The sequence below is a fragment of the Sphaerodactylus townsendi genome, linkage group LG02 (assembly GCF_021028975.2).
Source record: "Sphaerodactylus townsendi isolate TG3544 linkage group LG02, MPM_Stown_v2.3, whole genome shotgun sequence".
In the NCBI taxonomy this organism is placed as follows: domain Eukaryota; kingdom Metazoa; phylum Chordata; class Lepidosauria; order Squamata; family Sphaerodactylidae; genus Sphaerodactylus; species Sphaerodactylus townsendi.
Window position 1 is genome coordinate 79,282,802 of NC_059426.1, and position 12,343 is coordinate 79,295,144.

The following is a 12,343-nucleotide window of genomic DNA, read 5'->3' on the forward strand; positions in this document are numbered from 1 at the left end:
TTGCAGGTTTAGAGGATGAAGCTCTTGCCAATGGACGTTCATAGTTTACCTTTGCTATGTATATGAATGTGCCCAAGGGAAGATACAATTATGAATTTCTGAGTTATTGGTCTAAAATCACTGCTCTAAAATAACTCTTTGTTATATTTGGTGGTCTTGTTATGCAAAAAAAATTTCAGTTGTACACAGTGTGTTGGCCCAATCCACGTGTGTGTGTGTGTGTGTGTGTTGGGGGGGGGGAATCCTCCTGTATAGGTGATGCGGGCCCACACTGGTGGATTTACCTTGCCCTGGGCACTTACCCCAGTGGAGGGGCAAATATGCTTATGGGCAGTCACTGCATCCCTCTGGGATGCCCAGATATGATGCTAGGTGCTATGTCAGTGCTCCCATGCCCCCACCAGCCCCTTAAGTGCTGTGTGGGTATGTTGGAGTCATTCCGGGGGGGGGGGGAGCCAATGTTAGTCAGTTTCTACCCCAGGTTTGCAGGCAGGCAGGCATGCCATGGTCCAGGGTTTGGATTTATACCACCCTCTGGATGTGGTTGGGAGATGCAGCACTATTTCTGTCTGCCTCAAGCTGTGGATTGCACTGCCCATGTGTGAAAGTCTAGCATAGCTGTCAGACATTATTTTACATTCTACTGATATCTAATCTATTTTATTTTCTGATCTATTTTATGGGTTATGTTACTTCTATATGTTAACATTTATGTTATAAGCTATTTTGTAAATGTCTGTTGCTGATATTATCATTTCAGTTTTGCTACACAATGGTTATCACATCTTGAATTGCTCTTCTTGCATGCAGAGTACTTCTTCAGGTGACCAATTTTGATTCTTTATATTTAATCTCTCAGCATATGCCACAAGAGACAATGGAACTGTACAACCAACCCTTGTCATGGAGTATGCACTGTGTATGGGAATGGACATTACCTCAGCTTTGATGGTGGAAAATTTGATTTTATGGGAGACTGTGATTATATCCTAGCTCAGGTATCAAGTTTTTATTACCCATCTTAAATGTGGGCATGTTACCAAATTGCAGTTTGGTGTTTTCAATGTTTAAATAATTGTCATGGATTTCATAAGGAAAGAAAGGCAGTATTGGCATTTTTCTCACTTTGCTGGATCCTAAGCCATTGGAGCCTATATCCACCACACACTAATTTGACACATCAAAATTTTGCTTGAAGGATGTTCCCTTTTTCATATTTTTCTCTAACATCTGTTCATCTTCAATGAGAAAGGTGAGATTGGCATAATTTCCATTGCAAGTATTTCTTAGATCCAATTTAATCTTTCACCATGTGCAACTAGTGCTTCACCAACTTCACTGGCTCCAGATTAAATACTGGATTAAGTTCAAGGTTTTGATGCTCACCTTTAAAGCCCTAAATGCTCTGCGATCATTTTATCTATGTGACCATCTCTCCCATTACACCCCTTGGAGAGCATTATGCTCTTCTGAAAACAATTCTTTTATGATCCCTGGCCCCAGAAGCAACTGACTAACTTTGTCCAGGGCAAGGGTCTTTTCAGTCCTGGCCCATGTCTAGTGAGACCCATGCTTTGTGGTACTTGGATCAGTTTAAGAACATAAGAAAGAGCCTGCTAGATCAGACCAGAGTCCCCCTAGTCCAGCAGACCTGCACTCTGCTACTCCAAGTGGCCCACCACAGGATGTGAAAGCAATGGCCTTATGCTGCTGCTGCCCCTGAGCACCTGGTCTGCTAAGGCATTTGCTATCTCAGATCAAGGAGGATCAAGATTGGTAGCCCTAGATCATCTTCTCCTCCATAAATCTGTCCAAGCCCCTTTTAAAGCTATCCAGGTTAGTGGCCATCACCACCTCCTGTGGCATCATATTCCAAACACCAATCACATGTTGCATGAAGAAATGTTTCCTTTTATTAGTCCTAATTCTTCCCCCCAGCATTTTCAAAGTATGCCCCCTGGTTCTAGTATTGTGTGAGAGAATAATTTCTCTCTATCAACATTTTCTACCCCATGCATAACTTTATAGACTTCAAATCATATCCCCTCTCAGATGTCTCCTCTCCAAACTAAAGAGTCCTCTTCTGGAAACACAGGTCCAGGAAAAAAGAATAGTAAGAAGGGGGAGAGCGAGAGAAGGAAAAAGAGAGGGAGGTGGGGGTTAAAGGGAAGGGGAGAGGAGAGAGAATGGAGGGCCAGCAAATAGGTAATGTCATTGCTGTCCTCATCCAGACAGCTGTCCTCTGTCCTCATCCAGACAGAATTGCACCAGTTATATGGATGAGGACAGCAATGACATTACATATTTGCTGGCCCTTCTTTCTCTCTCCTCTCCCCTTCCCTTTAACCCCCACCTCCCTCTCTTTTTCCTTCTCTCACTCTCCCCCTTCTTACTATTCTTTTTTCCTGGACCTGTGAGTCCTTTGCTATTTTGGCGGCCTCCTTCATTGCCATCTCCTGGATCAACTTCATCCTGTTGGTGACAACTCCATCTATACGAGATAGGTGCATAGTTCACGGCACCATCTTATACTATATTAAATTAAGAACTATGGTTTTAATTATATGTTTTAATCTGCTGGTGGGTAGTCATGTTGGTCTGAAGCAGCAGAAAAAAGTTTGAGTCCGGTGGCACCTTTAAGACCAACAAAGTTTTATTGGTGGCATAAGCTTTCACATCAAGGACGTAGATAAGGGAGGGTTCCTGGGTTTAATCCCCGCCCATTACATGTCCGAAGCTCCACCCCCTGTTTGTGGTTTTTTTGTTTTTTAAAAAAGGTTTTGGCCTGCAGGTGGCGCAGTTTTTAGGCTAGCAGCACCAAAATTTCAGGGATTTTTTTGGAGACTCTCCTGATGATACCAGGGATTTTTGGGGAGACTCTCCTGAAGATGCACCCATCCCCCATTGTTTCCAATGGGAGCCAATAGGAGATGGGGGCTACACCTTTGACGGTCCATAACTTTGGACCCCCTGATCCAAACTTCACCAAACCTGGATGGTATCATCAAGAGAGTCTTCTAAAGATACCCAGAAAGTTTGGTGCTGCTAGCTTAACAACTGCACCCCTGACAGCAGGCACCCCTCCAATTTTCCCTGATTCTCCTTCATCCCCTTCGGCATGGATTTGAAGGGAGAATCTGAGTCTGCCATCCCTGGCCTTGGAGAGCTGCTTTTATAAGCACTGAGGCCAGGGGAGGGACTTGAAGAGGCATGGCCATGCCCCCAGGGGTGGGTGGGAGCATGGCCCTCCCAAACCCACCCCATAAAAAATCTATACCTATGTCCCTGTTTCACATGCATACAAAAGCTTATATCAAGAACAAAACTTTGTTGGTATTAAAGGTGCCACCATTTAAATGTTTTTTTCTGATGTTTTACTCCTATATGTGTATATCTTTTTATTGTGTGATAGCTGTTGGAAGCCACCCTGAGCCCATCCTGGCCAGGAACAGGCAAGATATAAATTGAATAAATTGAATAAATAATAAATAAAATAATATAGCAAAACCCATCTAAGGCTGTGTATTTTTATCTAATTTCTACAGCTAGCACAACAGGGCAAAAGTAAATAGCCTGGCTTGGTCTTTGATGAACTATATTCTGTATGTATTGAGTTTTCTTAAATAATGTAGGGAAACATTAAGACTATAATCCTTGGCCTTCATATTATAGTAGTACAATCTCATAAGGACAATCTCATAAGGACAGTCTCATAAGGACAATAAGGGTATCTGTCATAGTAATTGGGATGTCAAGCTAATGTAATATGCAATGGCCTTTTTTGTTTCCCACTTTAAGGATTTTTGCCCCAATAATCCCCAACAAGGCACCTTTCGAATTGTAATGACAAATACTGGATGTGGCAAATTCCATACTGTCTGTGCCTTGAAAATCAATGTGATCTTGCAGGTAAGTCAGATTTACAAGTTGACAATTGCCAAAAAAAATGTGGATGCACTTTTATTTGCTTGCAAAACTTGTTAGCACCTGTTCTCATCTGATGTTCCCTTCTTAAGGGTTGCACTCAATATTTATCAGATGTAGCAAAAAGCTATATAGAAATGTTATCAAAATTATCTGAACTATTGCTTAGGTTTGCAGGTCATTTTTTTTAAGGATCCTTTTCAGTCATCCGGTTGTTGAACTTGTTGGGTAACAAAAAAGGGTTTGGAATGGTTTGAAAAGGACTTGAGCCTTGAAACACACATGAACATATATTTTATCAGACAACTGTTCCATCTAGTTCAGTAGTTTCACTCTAGGTCATCAGATAGTTCCCATTCCAATTATATTGTCCACATGCTAAAGCCCTGAAATATTCCTAACAGATGAACTCTGTTGTTGACTGCTCTGATCTGGAAAGTGGAGACAGGGAATGGACTGGAGGGGCAAAAATTCTAAAGGCTGAGAAAGATGTGTAATTTCTATATGATATTGACTTTGTCCCAGTAAAATGAATGTATGCCCAGAGTGCATGTTTTCTAGGAGTTTGTGATTGTTCTCAGCAGCTATAGGTAGAAATAACTGATTTGTGGGGTAATGGGATCAACAAATTTGAAAATAGTAGGATGGGCAGCCCTATCCAGAGCCTGAGGCAGCAGAACGTGACACTGCTGCCATGCCACCCATTGCTTCCAGAGGGCTTTCAGCCAGCATGGGGTGGCAATAAAAACAACAAACCTCTCTGGCTGGCTAAAAGCCTGCCATGACTTGAAAGCTCACAAATCCCCCCCCCCATCTGCACGGGTGTCCAACTGGATGCCAGCGCAGGATTGAATGCCAGCTGCCCTTCTAGGTCAGGTGCTGCAGAGGTCCATGGGTCCACCCACTGCCCATGCTCACACCAGCTCCAAAAAGCCATTTGTCCCCCTTTTGGATGGTAAAAACAACAAAACTCCTTGGCCGACTTGAGACTGAATACACTTACACCACTATTTCAGGTAGTGTAGGTCTAGGGCTCTGGCTCTGCTGCCCATGGCCCCAAAATGCCCCTGCCTATCCCCCTTCCTGCACTGTCCCCTCCCCTTCCCTGCCTATCCCCCTTTCTGTCCAGTTGGATGCCAGCACAGGGTGGAATGTCTGTCATCCTTCTGAGTTGTATGCAGCAGAGGTCCATGGCACCCACCCACCATCAATGCTTGTGCTGGCTCCAAGAAGCTATCCCCCCCCCCTTTGGATCGGGCTGTAAAAGAAACTTACGTTCTGGCCTATGCCTGAAGATATCTTCAGGCATAGGATTCTGATGTACATTAGGACTTAATCTAAAGTTTATTGTGACTTCAGTTTCCATGGTCTGAAGCATCTGAAGAAGTAGGTTCCACGCAACAAACTATGCCACAATAAACCTATGAGTCTAAAGTACCACAGGACTTTATTTTTTAAAACCATACCACATGCGCATTCATACATGTATTATATACACTCCACTCACATACCACAATCATGCACAGTTGGACAATTTCATTTACACGCTGTTATCTATCTAGCACATTTTTATCCTACCCTTCTTCCAGAGAGCTCAGAATGGCATACATGGGTCTATCCCCTTAATTTTAACCCATGGTAACTTAACCTGTGAGGTGAATTTTGCTTTGATAAAGTGCCTGGGCCAAATACACTCAGTGATCTTGATTCTTCATGGCAGAGTTGGTCACACGGGCCCATTACACATGGAACACTTACCTCAAACCTTTTCTTTGAGCAGTGGGGCTTATAGTGGCCTCTCTGTGACATCACAACAGCAAAGTATGAGAAGACAAAGGAAGAATGTGGTATTTTAGTTCTATGTCTTGATAGGAAACTGTATGTATTATTATCTATTATTGTTTAGGCATGAAGCTAAATGATAGCATGCTTCCATTTTTACTACAAATTTGTTATTTCACAGTAGTTTATTTTTATTTCTAGAGCAGTGAAATCAGACTTTCATCTGGAAAAATTGAGGAGATAACTAGTAAGCCTGGCACAGAAAAAACCTATAAATTCTACATCATGGGGCTTTATATTGTAATTGAAACATTCCATGGAATGACTTTTATGTGGGATGAGAAGACAACAGTGATTGTACAGCTGGCACCTTCTTTTCAGGTTGGAGAAAATATGGTGATTTGCACACTAGGTATTTTTGTGTCAGGACAAGGTCTAGTTTTATAATTTCATACTTGGAAAGAAGCATCAACATCATACAAATATTGTCATATATAAAAACTGTGTTTTATAGTAGCATGAATGAAAAATGTATATGTTCATCATACATACCAGATAAAACATTCTTCCTACAAAGATACCTGTGAGAGAAAGACTACTATCTGAACTGGTCCTCTAGTTGTAATACATGTTTATTATGGAGTGCTGTGGGATTTCTGGGCTGTATGGCCATGTTCCTGTAGCATTTTCTCCAGATGTTTTGCCTGCATCTGTGGCTGGCATCTTCAGAGGATCTGATGGTAGTAAAACAAGTGGAGTATATATACCTGTGGAATGTCCAGGGTGGGAGAAAGAACCATTTGCATTGATTAACAAGTGTAAAGGGTGCAGTTAGCAAGTGTGATTTACATGTGTCCAGTGGAATGTACCCATTTTAGCATATGCAAGTGACAATGAAGTTGCATAGTCAATTAGTGAGGGCATCTGCATAGTAGTTGCCTGGCATTTTAATCCCTTTGATTGCTTCCTGCCTGGAGACATCCTGTGTCTGGGTGGGGTTCAGTAACCATTGTTTTGATTCTAGTGTGTTTTAAGTACTGGTAGCCAAACTTTGTTCATTTTCATGGTTTCTTCCTTTCCGTTGAAATTGTCCATGTGCTTGTGGATTTCAATTGGTTCTCTGTGTAGTCTGATGTTGTGGTTGTCAGAGTGGTCCAGAATTTCTGGGTTTTCAAATACCATTCTGTGTCCAGCTTGGTTTATCATGTGTTCTGCTATTGCTGATTTTTCCTGCTGAATTAGTCTGTATTGCCTTTCATGTTCTTTAATTCGTGTCTGGGCACTGCATTTCGTGGTCCCTATGTAGACTTGTCCATAGTGGCACAGCATGTGGTAGACTCCTGCAGAGGTTAGAGGATCCCTCTTATCCTCTGCTGAATGTAGCATTTGTTGAATTTTCTTAGTGGATCTGTAGATTGTTTGGATGTTATGCTTCTTCATTAGTTTCCTTATACGACCAGTGATTCCCTTGATGCATGGTAAAAACACCTTCCCCCTGGGTGGCTGTTTATCTTTATCCCTGGGCTTGTTCTCGGCCTTGTAGCTCTTCTGATGTCTGTAGTAGAGTAACCATTAGCCTGCAGAGCCCAGTTTAGATGATTCAGTTCATCTTGAAAGAAGTGGGGTTCACAGATACTTTTTGCACGATCTACCGAGTTTTTATTGTGCTCCTTTTTTGTCCAGGGTGATGATTAGAATTTTTAGATAGATATCTATCAGTGTGTGTGTAGTTTTCTGTATACTGTGTGGCCCAATTGTTGGTTCAGTTGTGGATGACTAAGACATGAAAATCACACTTGCTAATTGCACCCTTTACACTTGTTAACCAGTGCAAATGGTTCTTTTTCCCACCCTGGACATTCCACAGGTATATATACTCCACTTGCTTTACTACCATCAGCTTCTCTGAAGATGCTAGCCACAGATGCAGACGAAACATCAGGAGAAAATGCTACTGGAACACTGCCGTACATCCTGGAAATCCCACAACTCTCCAGTGATTTCGGCCATGAAAGCCTTTAACAATACAATATTTCTTATGTTTCATAACATGTAAACTTAAAACATCTGAGTAATATCACTTTACAACATGAGAGATTTTTTGCCTTTTTGAGTGTGTGTGTGAGGTGGTGGTGGTGGAAGTCCAAATCACTTTCTATGTGATAGAAATGCTGCTGAACTCTCTTCTGTATTCAGAAAATTGAGTTATTGTTTAATATAGGTATTTGAAATGGAACTGGATATATTGTGCTTGTGAAGAACATATGGCTTGCTGAAGATTTAAAAAATCTAGAAGTCTGCATAAGCAGAATTTCACTTTACTACATACAGATATTTTTTTCCCCAATCAAAAAGGACTTTGTAGAATAACTTGTACAAATTTCCTAGGGCAAGATTTGTGGTCTTTGTGGTGACTTTGACAACAGTGCTCACAATGACTTTACCAGCAGAGGGCAGTCTGTGGAGTTGCATGCACAAGCATTTGGAAGTAGCTGGAAAGTCACAAGTAGTTGTTCAGATGTAAACAAGACTGATCCATGTGCAACTCAACCTCTCAAATTTATACTGGGGCAGAAGCACTGTAGTATTATCAAGAGTGAACTTTTCAAACCGTGCCACAGTAAGGTAAGAACTCTCTGTGGTTTCTGTCTCTCTTGCTTATCTTTCCTCTTGTTTTCTTTCATTCTGCCTCCTCTCTTCTTGTATTTCTTTGTGTATTTACTATCCTCAGCAACTCAGCAATGTTTATTTACTATCCTCAGCAACTCACCTTACTAGCATGGACTGCTGTGAATGGCTGCTGCCCCGTCAGGGTTGAGTGGGGCCAACATATCCTCCAGAGTCTCTCCTGGAGTATCTGACAAGCTTTAGACCAGAGAAAGCAGGGTTGCCAAGTTTCTCTTGACAACCAGCAAGAGATGTTGGGAAGTGGGTTCGGAGGCAGCAGTGTGCATCAGTGTGTGATGAGGTCACTTCCACTCCACCTCTGCACCCACTGCCTTTTGGCTGTAATGTTGCAGAAAGCAGAACAAGCACTTTTTTTTGTTTCCTGAGCTGAAATACAGCATTTTCTTCTCTTTATCCTCTCTTTCCCTTCTTCTCATGCTCTGCTGCAGCTTTGGGTCCCCTGGCTCCTGCTGCAGCTGTAGTTCATGGACAGACACCATCTGCAAGCTGGGGAAGTGGCTGCTCAATAGCACCCAGCTGGAGTTGCTATGGTGCCTGCACTCCAGCAGTGCCGTCCTCACTTTTCCCAAGTCAGCTGGTACTGGTACATTAAGGCTCAGGGCTACTCCATGCTGTGGCTGATCCTCTGTTGTCTGATCCTGCTGGCCTGGGAACTACCTCAGGCCTGACTTTCCACCTCCAGATTAAAGAGGGGGCCTCAGATTACCCACACTTCTCCAGGAAAGGCTTTCCATGGGCAGGGGAAGGACCGGAGGGTGCTTTTCTCAGCCCTAGAGTTGAGACCCTGTGAGAATGACTGCCATCTTTGATAAACTCTGCTGAGGAATCTTTTAGAAGATTTAAGCTGCTCCAAGCTATATTTCATACACGGACTATTCATCCTTAAGAAGATCAAAAAAAGAAAAGTAAAAGGATACTAAATAAGAAATATTGGACTTAAATATACAACCTCTAATACAGATTTATTTTTGACATTATTCTGTGAGAAGATCAAAGAAAAATGAATGTGTATGGGAACTTACAAGATTTAGCAGCTCCAACTGGCTACTGAATCAAAATAATTTCAGAAGAGGGAAGATAAGCCCTCCCCATCCAGTGTATCAAATCTCAAAAGGAGGTGACACAGGGCCTTTCCCCACTCCCTTCCATCCCCCATATGCCGCGCGCTGCTGTCAGCGCGCGGCATCCTAGGCGCACGCCCAGGCGTCCCCACGCCTCCGCGCTCTGTGCGGGGTCGTCAAAAGGCGCCGTTCGGAAGAGCGCCTGGGATGCCGCGGGCTAAGGGGGCGCAACAACGGCAGCGTCGGGGCGGCTGCGCTGTGGCCGCCCCTGCCGTGGGGAGGGAGGAGGAACCCCGCGCTACTCTCCTCAAGTAGCGCAGGGCTTACGGTAAATGGGGAAAGGCCCACAGACTGCAGAAAAACCCACCATGGCAGACCTGGCTCAGATGTTAAGCAAACTTCAAGCTACCCTAGAGTTGGTAAGCAAAAGAACAGAGATAAACTAAGAAACGTTAACAGAAGTAAATCAGAAAACAAGATTGTTGCCATAGATACTACAACAAAAAAGCTGAGGAATTTAGAGAAATTAAGGGGAAGTTGGAGATTTTGGACAACAAGATACACAACCTTGAAGAGAATAAAGAAAATTATGAGGATCATCTTGTTATGCTGGAATACAGACAGAGGGAAGATATTTTACCATTTAGAGCAATACCTGAGTGTGAGGGTCAAAATATAAAGTACCTTCTCCTTTCAGAGCTAACTCAACATAGGTGTCAAAGAAGAAACAATGGAGGGTGAAATTGACTGAGCCTTCTATATAAACTCTGCATATGGAAACAGAAGAGATTACCAAGAGGCTGCCCAGTCCAGTTTAAATCCAGATCCATTAGGAATCAAATACTGCAGGCCCACTATGCTAAAAGTCTGATAATTGAAGGAAAAGAAAACAGATTATAATACTAAAAGAGATCCTGTTCAGACTCTTGAAGAAGAGGAGAGACTACAGAGTACTAACTGAATGTTTGAGGAAAAAATGGTATCCCATTTTGATGGGAACTGTCCGTTACAATGATTTTTTAAAGAACCGTCTCTCGCCTTTAGCCCGCTGAGAGTGAGTTTTTACACCTTTCCATTGGGATGTTACACTTTAGGACTGGTTTTATTTACTTACTTAACAACTTAACAACTGGTTTTATTTACTTACTTAACAACTTAACAGCTTAACAACTAGCGCTGAACGCTGAGCGAGGCATCGCCTAAAATACCGGGTGGTGTGTTGGACTTGGAGGTGAGACGGAACATTCTTTCCCTCGCTCTCTCGGCACCTCCAGCCTCCAGCTTCCACGGCTCTTTGGCCCCCGTTGGACCGGCTCTGTTTTTTGCCTTGCTGAGTCTTCCATCGCTTGTTGCCTGTCGCCTGTCGCCTGCTCGGCCTGCCGGCCGCTGCCGCAGCTGGGCAGCTGGCTCCGGGGCGGGGCATTGCCTGGGTGCTGCGGCTCTGTTGTGACGGGGCTGCTGGGGCGTTGTAGCCCGGTTGTGGCTTGGTTTTGTTGCGGTTTCGCTGGGAGTGCTTCATTGGAGGCGCTCCTCCCGACGGCTCGACATCTGTGCCAGGGAAGCCCCAGCGAGAGCTGGTCAAGGACTATTTCTTTTCGGCCTCTACTTATGCCCTAAGCCGCGCTGGGAACGATCAGAGCACAACGCCTGCTGCAAGAGGCTGAGATCATAGGCCCTGCCTTGGCTTGCTATCGAGAGGGCGTGGGGGACCATGGCAGCAGCAGCAACGGAAGGTTTGAAGTGTGTGAAGAATTGGAGTGTGTGGAGAGTTGGCTGATGGAGCAGCAAGGACAGTGGGACTATTGTGAGGTCATAAATTCGATCTACCTATAGTGCAGAAGACGACTCCTGGGAGCTAGGCACTTGGCTGCCCTATTTGACTACGGCAAGCCGACTGTGGGAGAGCTGTGCAAGCCGGTCTATGGTGCAGTTTGTTAGAGCTAGGTGGCGCGTTTAAGATCCAGTGCCGGTGGCAGAGGCACTGTTGCTGCTTCCTCTGACTGTTGCCATATTGCCATCTCATCATCAGCTCCATGAGCCCCTTCCGTACTTGGCAACTAGCACATGAGTGGCGACCGGGTGGTGTGAGCCCCGTGTTTAGCCACTTGGGATCCATGCGCTGTGCTCGCCTAAGGGTGCAGGGGCCTGGTGGCAGCAGACCCCCTATTCCATTGGCACCCTTTCTGGCCCCACATTACTATCTGGCCCCACATTATTATTATTATATTTGCCTCACATTGACATTTTTGTATTTGTTAAGAACCTGGCCGCCTACCTTTCCATCTCTGGTATATACTGCAGCCCACTGGTGGGAGCATTGGGGTGCTATTAATAAGATCTGGTTGGGGACCTCGCTCCTTTTTCTGTTTTTTCTGTTTTCTGGTTTCTTTTGTCCTCTTTCATTTTTCGTTAGCAGACTGTGTAGGTTAGGTGTAGTTAGGTATATCAATCTTGCTTAATAGATAGTTTTAGCTTTAATTAGAGTCAGTTTAGTGGCAAGAGTGGGGGTTTTTTTGTTGTTGTTTTTAGCGGGTTTTAGATAAAGGGGGTGATTGGGACATGGGGGCGCCACCTATGGGGCTGGGGATCCCAGTACTGATGGGACGGGGTAAGTATAGCGGTAGGCGGCGGCTGTATGAGAGAAGGCGGTCGAGATACGGCTATGCTCGCTCGCCTTCTGACCTCCGTCCTATCCCAATGCACGAGGGTGGCAGAGCTCAGAGACACCCTGCTTCGTCCCTGGTGTTGATTAATGCCAGGTCCATCAATAATAAGACCACAGTACTCCGGGACTTTCTCGGAGAGCTACAGATGGACCTGGCCTGTGTCACCGAAACCTGGGTACGCGAAGGCGAGACTGTTGCCTTGCGCGAGGTTACACCCCCAGG

At 44.2% G+C, this 12,343-nt stretch overlaps 1 protein-coding gene across 1 annotated transcript in view; it reads left to right on the top strand.

Moving 5' to 3' along the window:
* Positions 1–12,343, top strand: part of LOC125426312 (mucin-5B-like) — a 94,133-nt gene that overhangs the window by 41,111 nt on the left and 40,679 nt on the right. Inside the window, exons 20-23 of the mRNA XM_048484570.1 lie at positions 860–998; positions 3,799–3,909; positions 5,908–6,087; positions 8,095–8,331. Coding sequence (XP_048340527.1) covers positions 860–998; positions 3,799–3,909; positions 5,908–6,087; positions 8,095–8,331 — 667 coding nt within the window. The remainder of the gene's footprint in view (positions 1–859; positions 999–3,798; positions 3,910–5,907; positions 6,088–8,094; positions 8,332–12,343) is intronic.